The sequence below is a fragment of the Sphaerodactylus townsendi genome, linkage group LG13 (assembly GCF_021028975.2).
Source record: "Sphaerodactylus townsendi isolate TG3544 linkage group LG13, MPM_Stown_v2.3, whole genome shotgun sequence".
NCBI lineage: Eukaryota > Metazoa > Chordata > Lepidosauria > Squamata > Sphaerodactylidae > Sphaerodactylus > Sphaerodactylus townsendi.
Window position 1 is genome coordinate 35200452 of NC_059437.1, and position 18008 is coordinate 35218459.

General features: G+C 46.1%; 1 protein-coding gene across 1 annotated transcript in view; it reads left to right on the forward strand.

Moving 5' to 3' along the window:
- Positions 1–239: 239 nt before the first annotated feature.
- SPPL3 (signal peptide peptidase like 3) overlaps positions 240–18008 on the forward strand; it is a 74154-nt gene continuing 56385 nt past the window's right edge. The window contains exon 1 of the mRNA XM_048514264.1: positions 240–642. Coding sequence (XP_048370221.1) covers positions 620–642 — 23 coding nt within the window. The 5' untranslated portion in view covers positions 240–619. The remainder of the gene's footprint in view (positions 643–18008) is intronic.

Consider the following 18008-nt stretch of genomic DNA (forward strand, 5'->3'; position numbering starts at 1 on the left):
TCCCGTTCACCTTCAGCACAAATAAGGCGCTGGTGGCGCGGGTGGGCTCTTGAAACACCAGTCGGGCGCGCACAAAACAGCGCTTCATCTCCCCCCCACCTTTACTTTTCTTCTTCCAATCGCCCAATGCGGCTGCGTCAAACACGTGAACCTGTTGTGAGCACGTGACCAGATATTCGCAGGTTCGCGCTTGCGCACGCCAGTAAGCGGCGCTCGACAGCAGGTCCCGCCTCCGCGCGTCCTCTCCCCCCGCCCTCCTCCTCCTCCTCCGGCCGTCCGTGCGGCAACCAGCGAGGGGCCTGAGGAGAGCGGCCTCGCCTTCGGAGCTCTCTGCTCGCCCGCTCCCCTCCTCTCCGCCTGTCGCCGCGGCCCCCGGTCATGAGGCCCGCCCGGCGCTGGCGTGCGGCCCTACGGTACGGCTGCCGCTGCTGAGCCTCCGCCTTCTCCTTCGTCGTCCGGGCGGGGATCCCCCCCCTTCCTCACGGCCGCCGCCATGTTGGGCCAGGAGCCACAGCGGGGCCGTTGCTGAGCCCCGACGAGCGAGCCGGCCGAGCCAAGGGAGCGAGATCGACCCCCGGGACGAGGACGCCGCCGAGGACGAGCGGCCGCCGCTGGCACCATGGCGGAGCAGACCTACTCCTGGTGAGCTGCCGCCGCCGCCACTCGGCCTTCCTGGGCCTCCCGGGGTGGGGGGTGGGATGTTACCTTCCTATTTTCCATTTTGCCGAACATGCTGGCTTGTCATTTCATAATTTCCAGCTTCTAGAACACACACGAAAACATCTGCACTCGCCAACTTCCTGATACCACCATGTTCCTATTGCCATTCTGCTATCTGGATTGCAGTGACAAGTCTTAGAAAATGCTATTAAATAAATCTCAGTTCCAAATATTCACTGGAGATTTGCATTTAGATTTAAGCCGTTTGCGGAAAAGCTGTGTAGAAGGAAAAATCGGAAAGGCTGCCTTATCTTTCTCTTAGTTGGGATTTGTGGCCACTGGGAGCACGCCTGGCCAACTGACCAGCGAACAAACAAAAACTGGGTTCTGTATGGTCCTGGTCATCTTTGCCAAAGCGTGGTCCACATTGATGGGCAGTTATTTCCAAGGGGTCAAAACCTTATCATTTACTGATGGCTGCTGCGGATCAGGGTTCTGTTAATGATGCAGCAACAGCGACTTGTTGAAAAATGGGAAACTCTGGTTGACAACTCTTTAGAACTGGCCTGACCTGCTGCCATGCTTTTCACAGAAGTGTGATTGGCAGTAGATATAATGCTTATCTGCATACTGGTCAGAAGCTACACCTGCTGATTTTTGCAGAGTAGGTTGCTTTTCTGTTGGCATGTTAGGATGTAGGCTTTTGCCTGAGAAAGTTCATGCCACCCAAAACCTGTTAGTCTTTAAAGTGTAATGGACAGTATGAACCTTATAAAAGGTATTTTGTTACTTTCATGAAGTAAATAAAGCAGATACACTTTATGCCTTCATGATGTAGTCTGTATCATTATCATCTGCCTCATGTTATTCCGATGTCAAGTTTTACAGATTCTCTCTCAAGATTTTTCTGCGAGGAAAGAGCAAGTGTGGTGTAGTGCCTTGAATACATGACTTTGAAGACAAAACAGTTCACATCATGGTTGAGCCGTGAAACCAACTGGATGACCTTGGAATAGTCACTGTTCCTCAGTCTTCTAGGGGTACTGGGATACAATCAGAGGTGCTAATTCTAGATAAGTGGCTGAGTTCAGAGTTTGAATGACTAACAAGGCAAAAAATATTATGAAATTACATTTCTTTCGGCATCAGCTCTCACTAGTGTCTAGATACTTTAAGACCTCTTACAAGTTTCTATTTGCTTTCCCACATTGATGTGATTAATATCTGGGCTGTTCGTAATTTGTCTGATTAAAAAGTGGAAACTCTATTGGGAATCATAGGGTGAGCAACAAGATGCTCTAGCTTCACATACACACTCATTGTAGACATGGCCTTTCATTGGTGTTTGCCAGTGGATTATGAGAAGCCAAAGTATTTGGGGGAGGAGAACTCAGGGTTTTGAAAAAAATGCTGCCAGTCCCATCTACATATATGGGGGGGGGGGGATGTTAGAAAATGAGAAAAAAATGGATGAACGCACATGTTGATTTAGATGTAAATTCAGCAGGTTTAGATCAAGCTTTGAAGGTAATGCCCAGCAGTTTGTAGCCAGTCATCAATCAGTCAATATAAATGTATACAAATACATTCACTCTGTCCTTGTGGATAAATAACTGCATTTATAAAGTGGTTTTTTAATGCTCATAAGGTATATTTATAATCTTCACACACACAAAATAAGACATTTATTTATATTTTCTTTTTCTTACTCTGTGGAACTCAGAATGGTGTCTTATCCACTGGCGTTCCTGCCTAGGGACATGGGGTACCCTTTGTCCCTGGGCGCATCGATTGAGGTCACGTGGGGGCGCCAAAACATCCTCCTACAGAGCGAGGGATTGAGCAAGCCCTAGAAAGCAGGCACTGAAGCAGCGGACTGCTCCCAGTGCCTGTCGTAGCCCCACCCACTCTGTACGGTGGCCTGGAGTGTCCAGGGGGCGCGGGGAGAAGTCCCACTGGGCTCCAGGAGCAGGACTGGGGAGCTTCAGCCTCCCCTCCTCTAACCCAGCATGCCTTATTAAAAGCCTTAAATTAAGAGGTGTGGCATTTCTCAAGAAGCCTTCAATCCCCGGCCGGCACAGGAAAAGGAGCAGAAGCTGAACTAGGGAGCCCAGAAGCAGCAACCAAGAACTGAAGATGATGCTGGACGTTTTGGTGGTAAACCTTCAGATGGGGGGGGTGACTTGTGAGAGATTTACATGCTGTAAAAGTTAATTCCCCTTGCACTGGCTTTGGAGCTGTTCTCTCAGGCTAGCAGCCTCACCTCCCACACAGGGTTGGTGTGAGGACACAATTAGGAAAGTGGTGGGGAGAGAGCCATGCGTGTTTTGCTGGGGGTAGGAGGTGATTTGTGAGAGATGATGCTGATGTTTGCTTGGTAAACCTTCAGATGGGGGGTGACTTGTGAGAGATTTACATGCTTAAAAGTTAATTCCCACTTGCACTGGCTTGGAGCTGTTTCTCAGGCTAGCAACCTACCTCATAGGGTTGGTGTGAGGACACAATTAGGAAAGAGAGTTGGTGGGGAGAAAGCCATGTATGTTTTGCTGGTGGTGGGAGGTGTTTTGTGAGCTGGTGCAAAAAATCATTGTGGGGGAGGGTGGTCGTCCATACCTGGGGTGGGGGGGCACCAAACTCAGATTTTGTCCCCGGGCTCCAGTTTTCCTAGATTCGCCCCTGGTCTTATCCAAGTGTAAACCAGAACCAAGGTGGTCTACTGTTCAAGTACATACCAGGTCTGGACCTGTTCAGCTTCAGCAGGGTTGCTGTATCATGTCTTACAACCCTACTTTGGGACTGGATGGTTCTAATGCTCAATAAAATGAAGTTGGGTTTGGAATTAGGCTAAGATTATCCTATTACAAATGAGGTTGGAATAGAGACTGTGAAATAGTTTCCTAATGAGCTAAGATGATATTTGAAATAAGAACTTCATGGAACCATGCATTTAGATACTGTGCTGAAATATAGGTCTACGTACTCTAGTGTTGTATTCCCAACAGTGGCCAACCAGAAGACTCTGGAAATTCACAAACTAGGAAATGTAGAAATAGTTGTCCTTTGGTGTCTCTCAGCATCCAGTGGTGGTGTTCCTCAAAACATGAAGTCTCTTAATAGAATCTTAATCCACTGCAGCAATTTAATTCCCCTTCCTTCTGATGCTTTCAGTTTCATAGAAACTCAGAATTAAGAGGTACTTAAAAGAGGGGATGTGTTTTCTTGAAGTTCATGAGTTGACCATTGTACATTAAACTCTTATCAAGAGGTCCCAGCTCCAAGTATGTTTAAGCAGTGAGTCCCACCGAGTTTGGTGAACTTTATAAGTTAGTATTTAGAGTTTTAAACTCAGTTTTAAAGGAATTAAAGGCATGGGTGAAATTTTAGATTCTAACCATAGAGGTAATGCCAGGGTACAACTTCCAACTTTGAAGTACTGTAGAATAGTATTGTATTGGCAATTTTTAGATTTTACATGTTTTATGATTATAATATACATCTGTTGTGACCCGCCCAGAGCCCTGCGGGGATAGGGCGGGATAAAACTGAATAAAATAAATAAATAAGGACACAGTTGATGTTCTTCAAGGTCCTCTGAGATTTGCTGAATAGACAACATGGCTTTATATACTGTCTTACGTTTTATTTATTATTTGATTTTTTTTTTGCCAAAAAAATGCTGTTTAAGTTGGTACAGCAGCTGGCATGTTATCGCATTCCATAGAAAAAATATCAGAATGTGAGAGCCTCCATTAGTGTACAAGTTAGAGAGGTGAACTATAGAAGAGCATTTCTTTGTGCAAAATAGTGTTTTGAGTCTCAAGGTGCCATAGATATTGTTATAATACCTCCTACTCTATGGCAAAAAGACTGTACCTTGAGTACTTACAGTAGCTTGCTTTTAAAAATATGACTTGTTCTGTAAGTAGTATGATATATCTGTGTAGTGGTGCTGGGAGGAAAAGAATATTTATGCCATTTATGATGGCAAGGAGAATTCATTTAAGGCACTTAGCATAGGTGTAAGAGAAGTGGAAGTGATCCTTATTACCTCTTGGAAGTATGCTATTCAGAGATGTAGGATGAAGGATTTTCCAGTGCTTCATTTTTTTCAGGGGAAATATTTCCTTTTCTGACAATTATTATTGTTCCATAACATTGATAATTGTGGGTGGATATTGTTGTCAACACAGTATTGGGCAAACTATAGTTTCAAAATTGTAACTAATGTTTTTCAAATGAAGATCCCCAGTAATTGTGTAATACTTGAATGTCTTATTGACATTGTGGGGGGATTAAAACATAAATAAACATAATAATCTAAAATTTAGAAAAATCAGGCTATTAATTCTTCTGTCTGACTGTTCAAGTTCTGGTGACCTCCATGGAAGAGAGTGAAATTCTGTTGAAATAGATGAGTGGGAAACATATATGTTGCCTATTATGGGTATACTTAAATAAAAGTGTCAACGTTTTCACTGGCTTTGATTTTTTTGGGTAAATTTAAACAATATGAAGGAAGTACATGCAATATTGTCTTTTAATTTTTACAAATACTACCAATAAAATACTGTAATTACCACATAAAGCTTTTAGCTGGGTTAAATATAACATTTAAACCAAAATGGATTACGGTACCCCCCCCCCCCCCCCCCCCCCCAATATTTCAAGTATTTGTTAGTACTGGGAAATAAAATTAAGATTGGGGTTTTCTTGACTAAACATAAGTCAAAATAAATATGCTAAATCAGATCACACTTCCAGGGGAAAGATGTATTTTCTGTATTAGCTAGAAAAGGAACAGATTTCCAAGCCAAGTATCATAAAACAGTCTATGACTACTGCCAAGTTGAGTGGCTGTGATGGACCTGCCTGTGATAACATCAGTTTTTTGCTAAGTAGTTAGCAGACAGAAAACAACTTGAAGCTACCTGTTTCTTTTTGGTGCATTCAGGTTTATTTAGATGTTATCCTCAAGACTTGAGAAACAAACAAGTTCTGTGAAATACCTTGATGGGTGCCATGTTGGGGGATTACTGTAATAGCCACTTCAAAATCAGTGTCTTCACTCCCTTTCAGATTCAACCCCCCTGAATTTTTACTCCCATTAAGAGATTTAAACCCCCTGAATTACTCTGTTCCTGTCCCTACTATAATGGTAGGTCATTTCATATGTTATACTTAAACTCTTGTATATACTTATACTCTTGTTTGAGGCAGCTACACAAGTCTCCTTTGTCATCTTTGGATGATGTTTCAGTGGGTTTTTTGAGCTGTCTATAGAGCTTTTGGACTGATAATGCATTCTAGACATGTTAATTGTGTACCTTAGCCAGTCCAAGCTGTCTACTGTATTTATATGTGGAGAACTGAATGTGTGAGCACTTCCACTGTAATGGTGTATACTGGATATACACAAGGTGTACACTCTTAATCTGTGTGAGGGGATTGATGCTTAACTGATTCAATAACTGCATTTGAACTGGGAGGTGACTTTGAATTGTAATAAATTTATGATGTGCTGATGTTTTATTTTAGTATAGTTCACCTGGTGTTTTAATGTTCTTTTAATTATTTAGTCATTATCATACGTTCAAATCAGTTTGTAGACCCAGGTTTTTCTAATAAGGAATACATTCTGTGGGATTGAGTTGTTGAATTTTATCAGATGTTTCTCCACTGGTTTAACTAGTACTCTTACTGTGCAGTCCTAAGCAGAGCCACAACCTTTTAAGCCCGTCAAAGTCAAGGGGTATAACTGCTTAAGATGGTGCTGCTGCTGTTTTTTATGTTCTCTCAAATGTTTTGAGGATTTTTTAAAAAATGTTGGGTTAACAGGTTGCTTTGTGTTCTAATATGCTAAAGCCAGTTGTGAATTTTTAATCCCCAGAGGATTAACTCTTGCCTACTCTCTGTATGTTGAGAGAAGATGAAGGTTGGCTGGGATTTACCTTGCTTCTAAATACATAATAGATGAACAGAGCTTTAATTCTTTTTGCGTTGTTGGGGACTGTATGCAAAACATGTTTCAGAAGAAACTGAGCTTCATTTTCACCAATATTTGCCTGTCTGTCTTTTCTGTGCAACAGTGCATAAATGATTCAGGACTTCAGTTCCATACACTGAGGTAACAACCTACTTTTAAAGCTGACCACTTTCCTTTGTTTGGCTTTAAATGTCTCTTTTTGCCTCCAAAACATGTAATTACTTCCATGTGTTCATTCAACAGTGATAATTTCTGGGCAGGATAATTAGAACTTGTTGAAGCAGTTTTGGGGTGTGTGTGTGTGTGTGTGTAGTGGGGTATGTATGTCCCCTTATGGATAATTGTGTTGCATTGTTCTTCAGTTCCTTCCATTTGCTAGGCATAACTCTTTCTTGTAATGGAAAATGTTCTTGCTGCGTTACCTATGTGGTTCAGTCCAGTCGGTGTTTAAAATATGTCAAAATGCTGAGGGAGGCTGGATGTGTTATCATTACATCTGGGAAGTGACACAGTGTCAGGTTTTATTAATGGGTGTTTAGAATTTCTGCCCCCAAAGTATTCTGTTGGTCTAGCAAGTTAACTTTCCTTTCTTTATTAGCTACAGCTGCAGCGTAAGTATAATCAGGAGAGAACTACACATAACCTCTTGCCCACTTCCAAAATATCAGTTTTCCCCCTTCCTTGTGGCCCTGATCCTCTGTCACAAATTACAAGTTTTAAACAATTTAATTATTTGACCCTGAAATATCAACTTTTTTTGAGCTGCCTTCAAAAAATTGATCTGGTCACGTTGCATCATGCACTACTTTTTAGAGGCATCTTGATTTAAAACAGCTGGCCTATATTATCTTCACGTGTGCATTCATGAGAATACCGCAGGTTTTTTTAAAAGATGAAATTGATGTGATCAAGATTTTGAGGGGTTATTGCTGACATCAATGAAGCTTTGTGGGTAACAGTTCATGGGTTCTTTGTTCCAACATAAAATGTTATTGAAATTTAAGAGAAGGCATAGCTAAACACTCTGGTATTCTCTAGCTTGATAATACCAGTAAAACCAACATACTTTCTGAGTAGGCTTTGTATACCTACTCTAAATTCTGCCCCATCCCCACTATTGGTTCCAGTTCATTGATCCTTGCATGTATACATGTGCATTCAATCTGCTTTTGTGCATAAAAAAAGTCTAAGACCCTGGTTTCTACCCATGTGGGGGTGCCTTCTTATGTCTGTATGTTCAGGTAATATATTAAACGATGCTATTTTAAAGATAACTACTTAAGATAACTACTTTTTTTAAAAAAAATAACATTTCGGGGACCAGTTGTCGGTGATCTATAATGATCACTTAAGAACATGTGCATTTCTCCATTGCTTCTAATGTTGGTCATTAGCATCATACAGCTGCAAAGTGAAGCTACTAAATGGCTGAATCAGCCAGAGAAAGACTTAAATGACTTTTTGCGTCAATCAGAAACCTTAAAGATTTATTTCTGAAAAATCCCTCTGACTCCTACAGAATCAGTGGTAGAAAACGGCAGCCAAGAGGAAAATAATATGGAGGACTGTTGGTGTGCAACCAATGCCAATCACTGAAGAGGAGCTGCAGAACCTGCTGAAGGGATTAAAGATCACCATACTGAAGGGATTAAAGATCACCATTGGATTAAATTAGATCAGAAAATCTACTTTCAGGGAAGGTGGAGGGTGCTCATTCTACCTTGATGAGGTGGTAGAAATTGCACAGGTAGTAGTAGAGCTTAGTTCACCCTTCAGGGTGAGATTTCATCATTGTAGAAAGCACTTTATGGGCAGAATGCTGAAAAGGAGTGGCATTGACGACTGGATGCTTGGAAAATAGGTCTAAGTGGAACAACCTGCATTTCTTGTGTTCATTTGATAGTGCAGCTTGAATAGGATATGGAAAAAAATTTAATAGTCTGAGTTAGTTGATGGAGTTGAAGGATAGGTAGCACCACTGATGGAAACAGCCCATTAAACCTGACATAAGAACATAAGAACTAGCCTGCTGGATCAGACCAGAGTCCATCTAGTCCAGCATTCTGCTACTCGCAGTGGCCCACCAGGTGCCTTTGGGAGCTCACATGCAGGAGGTGAAAGCAATGGCCTGCTGCTGCTGCTGCTCCTGAGCACCTGGTCTGCTAAGGCATTTGCAATCTGAGATCAAGGAGGATCAAGATTGGTAGCCATAGATTGACTTCTCCTCCATAAATCTGTCCAAGCCCCTTTTAAAGCTATCCAGGTTAGTGGCCATCACCACCTCCTGTGGCAGCATATTCCAAACACCAATCACACGTTGCGTGAAGAAGTGTTTCCTTTTATTAGTCCTAATTCTTCCCCCCAGCATTTTCAATGTATGCCCCCTGGTTCTAGTATTGTGAGAAAGAGAGAAAAATTTCTCTCTGTCAACATTCTCTACCCCATGCATAATTTTGTAGACTTCAATCATATCCCCCCTCAGACGTCTCCTCTCCAAACTAAAGAGTCCCAAACGCTGCAGCCTTTCCTCATAAGGAAGGTGCTCCAATCCTTCAATCATCCTCGTTGCCCTTCTCTGCACTTTTTCTATCTCTTCGATATCCTTTTTGAGATGTGGCAACCAGAACTGAACACAGTACTCCAAGTGCGGTCGCACCACTGCTTTATATAAGGGCAAGACAATCCTTGCAGTTTTATTATCAACTCCTTTCCTCTAACCTAGACAGCTCACCACTAACCTGGACAGCTCGTAGATAAACCATTGATACATTCCAGAGGTGTAATAGCGAAATGTTCTGCATCACTGAAACACAAAGAGAGGTTTGAAACAAGTGTTAAGGTTTCTCTTGATCAAGAATATAAAATGAGAGGTTTTTTCAGAATCCTCCTTCAGAGGTTTTAAGTTATGAGAGCAAATATGTTCAATCACAGAACCTGAGAAAGGAGCAGATAAATAACTGGATCTTTGAATAAATGAACCTTCTCTAGGGTGGTTTCGGCCATCTTGTCGGGTTGTTCTTTACCACTCGCTAGTGAGGCAGGAAGAGCTTTTTGGTCACATCCTGTTGGCGCCAAAATGACCCAGTATCTTCCTGCCTCGCTAGTGAGCGCAGCAACTTCGACTAGCTCGTCAAAAATCTTTCAAAAATCTCCCAAAAATCTTCAAAGATTCTTCAAAGGAATTCTCCTGCAGACGGAGCTTCATTCCCTTCGTTTTTCCATCTGTTCGTGAGTCTCTCAGTGCCTCCCTCTCCCCTTCCCGCTTGTTCGCCGTTCCGTCCTTCAGGGGCATGGCCACGGCCCCCTTCTCTCCCCCGAGGGAGGCTTTCTGCAAGTCCGCCGCCGAGAACACCAAAGCGGCGGCCCGGCTCTCCCGCTCCCCCCCGCGGTCTCGGGTGTTTGAGCGGGCGGAACAGCCCAGCGCTCCCTCGGCCGACCATCGGGTCCGCCCAAGGAACCTCTCCCGGTCACCGGGAGAGAGAGGAGGGAGACGCGCCAGTTCAGCTGGCCCGTGCACGGGCCGCCGAGAACCCCCTGCCGACAGCCGCGGCAGAGAGAAAAGCGTGGGAAGGAGGCCCGCCGAAGCGGCGCCGCGGCGCTTCGACTCGGCCGCTCAGGCTGCCCCCTCAGCGCATCGTCTGTTGCTCGCCTCGCGCCCAGCTCGCAGTGCAGACCAAGGCTCTTCCCTGTCTTCCAGGCAGGAGTTGGCAGTCCCGGGCCTCCCAGGACAGCAAGACGACATACCTAACAACTGGAGTCGTTTCTCCCCGCACCAGCTTGTTACGCTTATGCGTTCCTCCATCAGGGAGGAGGTCTCTCATCAAATCCCCCCACCCTTCCAGGGTAGAGAGAGCCATAGGCGCAGAGTTAGGTCCTGATCCAGGTCCCCCAGGCCCAGTCGACCAGATAGAGATTGGCCAGCCCTCTCCTATGGGTCTGACTACAGTGACATCAGCGAGGGGGAGTTGGGCTCCGATTCAGATCACTTCTCTGATAATGACACTCCTGTCCCTGATCTCAACGACCACAGCAATCAGCTCTTTAAGATAGAGCAGCTTCCAGTCCTCCTTGCCAAAACCATCTCCTCCTTGGGCTTGCATGACTCCGAGGAGGCAGAGGACCCCAATTCCACACAGCCGTCCAAGACCATTAAAGGCTGTCCCAAGGGGTTTTCCACTATTTTTCCGGCAGAAGAGGAGGTCTCTCATTTTTTCCCTCTGCCAGAGTTTTTTGAACGCAAGTTCAAGAAGGAGTGGGTTAATCCCGCCACTAATAAGGGTTTTCCTTCTCTCTTTAAAAAGCTCTACCTTGCCCCAGACCACCTCCACAGTCTCATCAAGACACCGCTGGTGGATGGCTCTGTCTCCGCCCTCCATTCGGGGGGCCTGGTCCACAGGGACGGTGAGGGAAACATTAAAGATCCCATAGATAGGAAAGCAGAATCCAGCCTACGTAGGGTCCACGAGGGCTCTGCCATGGCTGCTAGGATTTTAGCCCCTTTGGCTACGGTGGCCAGGGCCGCTCTTATCTGGCTTCAACGCCTCCTCACCATCATTCCACCCCAGGATTAGGGAGTTAGGGAAGGTGTCGAAAGGGTCCTCATGGCAGTTTTCTTCCTAGCTGACTCTACCCTCGACGCGTTCCTCACCTCTTCTCGCATTATGGCAGCAGCAGCCGTGACCCGTCGCCTCATCTGGCTCAAACCCTGGCAGGCCGATACCCTGTCCAAGACAGTGGTCGCCAGCTACGACTACCAGGCGGGCATTCTCTTCGGTTCTGAGCTGGAGAAGATCCTGATCGAGACTAAAGACCACAAGAAGGCTATGCCCCGGTCTGTAAGGCCGGAGAAACCCAGATTCTCCCACAGGCCTTCCTTCAAATCCTTTCGCTCCTCCTTTCGCCCCCAGCGGGAGAACAGGCGGCCTTCTTGGCAGGGCCAGAATTCCTTTCAGAATTCCTTTCGGAAGAGACAGGATTTCAGAGGATCGTCTAGAGGAGGAAAGTCCTTTCGCCCCGACCCTTCCCAGGGCAACAAGGCCTGACTGCCTCGACGTGCCGATCGGGGGCCGCCTCTTACATTTCCAACATCAGTGGCTACCTCCCTTTGCCGACCAGTGGATCCTAGAGATCGTTTCTACAGGTTACTCCTTAGACTTCCGCTGCTCGCCACGGGACCGCTTTCTCCCTTCCCCCATCAGCTCGAACCCGGAAAAGGCAGCAAGGCTGAGGATGGCGATCGAGCACCTGTTGGACATCAGGGCTATAGAGCCGGTGCCGAGGGAGCAAGTGGGATTGGGGGTTTACTCCCACTTCTTCACTGTTCCCAAAAAGAACGGAGACACCAGAGCCATCCTCAACCTTCGCCACGTGAACCGGTTCCTGCGCAAGTTCCGTTTCAGAATGGAAACCCTCCGGTCGACGGTCGCAGCCATCCAACAGGGCGACTTTCTCACATCCCTCGACCTCAAGGATGCATACCTGCACATTCCCATCAGCCCTGCCCACTACCGCTTCCTGCGTTTTGCCCTGGGAAACCTCCACTTTCAGTATGTAGCCCTTCCCTTTGGCCTGGCTACAGCCCCTCGTGTCTTCACGAAGGTTCTTGTGGCCCCGATTGCTCTCATCCGCAGCCAAGGGATTCACGTCCATCCCTACTTGGACGACCTCCTCATCAAATCGAGGTCCAGGGAGCAGGCGTCCAGGGATATCCGGTCGGTACAGACGATCCTATCGGCACATGGCTTCGTCATCAACCTGGACAAGAGTTCCATCTGTCCTGCACAGAGGATGGAGCACCTAGGTGCCCTGATAGACACCGCCTCGTGCACCCTTTTCGTTCCTCCGACAAAGATCAGGAAGATCATAGAGGTCTGCCACAAGATACTACGGGCACGTTCCACCTCCCTGCTCCAACTGGCGAGTCTGCTGGGCCTTCTTCTGTCTACCATCGACCTCATTCAATGGGGCAGGGCTCATGCGCGTCCCCTTCAAGCACTTCTGCGCCCCCATGCGAAGTCCATCATCCATCGCAGAGACCTACCCTTGCCTCTTTCTCCATCGGTACGGTGCAGCCTTCACTGGTGGACATCCACCAACAACCTGAGCGGGGGGAAGGTCTTTGCGCCTTGGCGCCAGATCCACATATTTTCGGACTCCAGTCTCAGAGGGTGGGGGGCCAAGTTGGACAAGCACTTTGCTCAAGGTCTCTGGACAACCTCCCAGGCAGCACTACCGATCAACGTCCTCGAAGTCAGGGCCATCCTTCTAGCTCTCAAGGCCTTCAGAAACCGGATTCTTCAACAACATGTCGTGGTTCACACCGACAACGTCTCGGCCAAGTGTTACCTGAACCACCAAGGGGGATCTCGGTCATCTCAACTGCACAGGGAAGCCTTCCGAGTCCTCTCCTGGGCAGAAGCCAACCTGACATCCTTGAGAGCCGAACATGTGAAGGGCTGCCTGAACACAGAGGCGGATTGGCTCAGCCGCACCAGCCTATCAAACGCGGAATGGAAACTGAACCCTCAGGTCTTCCATCTGATCACGACCAGACTAGGGGAACCGGTAATGGACTTGTTCGCCTCTCACCTCAACGCTCAGACGGACAGGTTCATGACACGCTTCTTCCATCCCCAGGCGACCAACGTAGATGCCCTGTCAGCTCGGTGGCCGCCGGGCCTTCTTTATGCTTTTCCTCCCCTGCCTCTTCTTCACAGGTTTCTCCGCAGGATTCAGGAAGAGAAGAGACAGGTCATCCTGGTGGCCCCGGACTGGCCCAGGCGATCGTGGTACTCCGTTCTCCAACAGCTCTCCATCGCGAGCCCATTCCACCTGCCAGTCTCCCGGGACCTGCTGTCTCAGGGCCCCTTGCTCCATCCGGACCCAGGTTGGCTCAGGCTGACCGCATGGCTCTTGAGCGGAGAGGCCTGATTCGCAAAGGTTATTCGGAGGCGGTGGTGGACACCATGGTGGCGGCCAGGCGCAAGTCGACCATCGGGATATTCAACTCCTCCTGGAAGGCCTTTGCCAGGTGGTGTAGGAGAAAGCACATCGATCCAGAAACTCCATCTGTCCCGTCTGTTCTGGCTTTTCTACAGGACGGTTTTGCTTCAGGCTTGCGCTGCTCCACTTTACGCCAGCAACTGGCTGCCCTAGCTACTGTTCTCACTCCGGTTGGAAAGGTCCCTATCACCAGGCACCCAGATGTCCTACAGTTTCTGAAAGGGGTGCAACAGTCTCAGCCACCTGTCACCCACCGCTTCCCGTCCTGGCGGTTGCACGCAGTCTTGGACGCTCTCACCAAGTCTCCTTTTGAGCCGGTCCAGTAAATACATCTACGCTGGCTGCGCATGAAGCTTTTATTTTTGGTGGCCATCACCTCCGCCAGGCGGGTATCTGAGCTCAGAGCCCTTTCAGTGAACCCCAACCTCTGCCAATTCTTCCCAGACAGAGTAGTGCTGAAGCTTGACCCGTCCTTCTGACCTAAGGTGGCTTCAGGGTTCCACCTAAGACAGGAGGTAGTTCTCCCAAACTTCTGTCCCAAGCCTTCTCATCCTAGGGAGAGACTCTGGCACTGCCTCGACAAGCGTCGATCGCTCAAAGCGTTCCTCATACGCACGGAGCAGCTCCGAAAGTCCGAATCTCTCTTTGTCAATGTAGTTCCCCCCCGGCTGGGGGAGGCCATGTCCTCTGCGGCCATCAGTTCCAACATTAGAGCCTGCATCACTGAGGCGCACAAGGCAAATAGGTTGCCCGTCCCCACTGGCATCACAGCCCACTCTACCAGAAGTGCAGCGGCCAATGCTGCTCTGGTTAGACATGTTCTACTAGACCAGATTTGTAGGGCTGCCACCTGGGCTTCCCCTTCTTCTTTTGTTAGACATTACAGACTCACCTCCATAGATGCTGTTCAGGCTTCCTTCGGCAGAAGGGTCCTGGAACATATTATTGGAGATTAACGGAACCCACCCTGATTGGGGGTACTGCTTGGGGAGTCCCGACAAGATGGCCAAAACCACCCTAGAGAACGACCCATTGGATACTCACCGTGAAGGGGTCTTCTCTTGGGTGGTGAAGGCCATCTTGGCCCTCCCGTACCTCGTTCTTCTCCGATAATATGCTTCCGCCCTTCTGTCAGAAAGCCTCTGAGTCATAAGTCAGCTTTTTGGTTCTTTTCTTGTTTTCCCTGTTGGATTTACAGTTTTTTGCCCTAGTTTTGGCACTGTTCTACGAAGGTTTATTACAGCGCGTTCAGCTGTCTACACTTCTTTGACTGTTCCTGCTTCGGTAGCTCAGCTGTCAGATACTGGGTCATTTTGGCGCCAACAGGATGTGACCAAAAAGCTCTTCCTGCCTCACTAGCGAGTGGTAAAGAACAACCCGACAAGATGGCCTTCACCACCCAAGAGAAGACCCCTTCACGGTGAGTATCCAATGGGTCGTTCTTGATGAAGTTTCTGATACCACGTGCTGATTCCATAGAATGACCCTCAACAGGGAAAACTTCTGCTTTGAATAGGTGTAATTTTGAATCCAGCCCAGAAACCTTGTTTATGGGAAAGCCTTCCAAATTATTCCAGATGGAGAACGGCTCAGTTTGCATGCAGCATGAAACACAAATGGAACACATCAAATCCAATCGTTTCACCAGCACAGAGAGAAGCCAGCATCGTAGCTGCTGTATTGGTTCATCTATTGCTTTTTCTTAGAACAGTGGGATAGGGTGTAGACTCAGCCATCTCTGTTGGCCTCCACATAGGAAGTCTATAACTCCTTGGAGTTCCACTTGGGCTCAGGTAGACCCTATAATTGGACCTGCTGGCTTTTGATTGGATACTGGTAGGAGATGCGATATGGGCTGGTTGGGAGTTGTATATATTGTTAATATGTATTATTGTCTTAATTGTTTGTGGTTGAATATGTAGGAGAAGAGGAGTTTGCATTTATACACCACTTTTCTCTACCTTTAAGGAGTCTCAAAGTGGTTTATAAACTCCTTCCCAACAGACACTTGTGAGGAAGGTGGAACTGAGAGAGTTTGGGTGGAACATTGACTATCCTAGGGACACCCAGCAGGCTTCATGTGGAAGAGTGGGGAATGAAACCTGGTTCTCCAGGTTAGAGTCCCACTGCACTCCATGCTGTAAAAGTCTCCATGCTGTAAAAGTTTGCTACAGAGGGAAAGATAGGGTCTGTTTATGTAGTAGATACCTTGATTAAAAGCTTACACTGTTTGAATATGACACCTCTTGTCTTCAGGATATTAGCTTTACATGGCCAAAGTACCTGCTCAAACAGGGAGATGGATTTCTTAATCAAGGAAAAACAGATGTAATCTTGGTTCAGGGAGAAACAAAGAAAGATAAAACTACATTAATGAACACATTTTAGTGAGAGGATCTTTACACAGTTAAGAAGCAGTTTTTTTGTAGGAACCTACCAGTCAAGTTTAACAGCATCTATAAAGAGGGAAGGGCTTGCTGCTGAAAGGAAAGCTGTGACCTCATAGTCTGTTATGCTGCCATTGTGCGCTAAACAGTTTTGCACTTGAAGTTCAGTGTAATTTCCAAATGGGAATGATCCTTCTGGGTGGTGATCTTAATTGTACTCTTAAACCACAGAGGGACTATTCTAAGTAGGAACTAGTAAAATCAAACTTAATACTTGGAGTTGCTGACATCTGTCATTGGTCCCCAGGCAACACTGTCCTACAGGACTCTCTGACATATTTAAAGAAACACAGAATTAAAAAGGAATTTCAAGGCATTCCAAGATGAGGTGGCTGGGGAGGGGGAGAGTACACATGTCATATGAGAATTAGGGCAGTTGGTCATGGACATTTCTCAGAGATCATCAGGTCCCTTCCAGGTCACCATCAAGGAACATCTTTTACACCAGTGTCTATTGGATGTTTAGACTTTAAGGATGGTACAGCTGGACTCGGGAGTGTCTGCGCTAATCTTAACCAAAGGTCACCTCCAAGGCATAACATTCTTGTACTTCACGCAGTATATTTGCAAAGGTTTATGGTAAGGGGAACCAGAGATGACAAACCAAAGGGAGATAGAAAGGACTGGTCTAGACAGTACAATCCTGCAACAGGCAGAAAAAGGGGTGAAATAATCTCCACTGACTTTAGTTATTTTAACTTCATTCTTCCATCTTGGCATGGCAGACTGGGGTGGGGGGAGGCATGCCCCACTCTTTAAGGAACACAGCAAGGAGTCTCTAATAGGGGAAACTAGTACTATTGCTGCAGAAGTGTACTTGCTTTAACTTAAGTAAAGGTTTAGGTAAAATTATGTGCATTTTAAGGGAAGCTTCTAGCTGTTGTCCAGAACAACCACTATGCTGACCGTATTCTGGTATATTACTGTCCTGTAAACAGATAACACGTGGACATGATTCTAGTGTCTTACTCTCCTAGACAGTGGGTTGTTTGAAATATCTAGTTGTGGGTATATTGCTTTTGCTTATATGTTCATAAGAAAAGAATTGGATGTTTGAGGTAATTTGCAGTTGGTACAGCATCCATGCCTGGAGGACCTTTGTCACTTCTGCAGGGCCTGTGAGATGAGGATGTTCCACCAAGTCTCCTGTTGAGGGCAACTGTTTCATTTATTAATTGCCCCCCTTTATCCCTTCCTTTGTTTTTCCACTTTCCCTTCTGTTCTTTTCTTGTCTCCTTTTGGAGAAACAATACATTTCAAGACTACTCTATTCCAGTGTTTAAATACCTTCAGATCTAACATTTTGTATGTTCAAAATTAATCAAAACACAAGTTCTTAAACCATTTGCAAGAGAGGAAGAAAAGTTTTTTTGTGTGAGCTGGGAAACTCCAGATTTTTCAAAAAATTCAACATATGGATTAGCTGGTACAATTTATCTTCCATAAGTCCATATTCTTGACGAGAATCTCTGGACTGAGCAGCACAATCAACATTGATGAAACAAGGTCCCTTTCACATTATATTTTCTTCAAGTATCTGAACCTGAGCTTATTATGTGTTTCAGCCTTACTGGCTAAGATACCATCTGCTCATTAGCCTAAAAGCTCGCTCTCTTGTATTAATACACAAAGACTTTAAAGAGAGTACACACCACACTATTGGAAAGATTGAAGGTAAAGTTTTAGTCCCAGTTGAAGTCCCCAATAATTTATACAGAGTGGGCCTACCGCCTTTGAAATAAAAATGTCTATTTCCAATTCTCTTCTCAGCTGTACAGATAGCTTCACAATAGAAACATGAAGGCTTTTCTCAGTACAAGACTCATTTATGGGATATAATGCTAGCAGACAAGTTTGCTTTAGAAGTTCAACGACTTTCTGACATTTCTGAAGTATATCTTGAAGGTTGCCTCCAT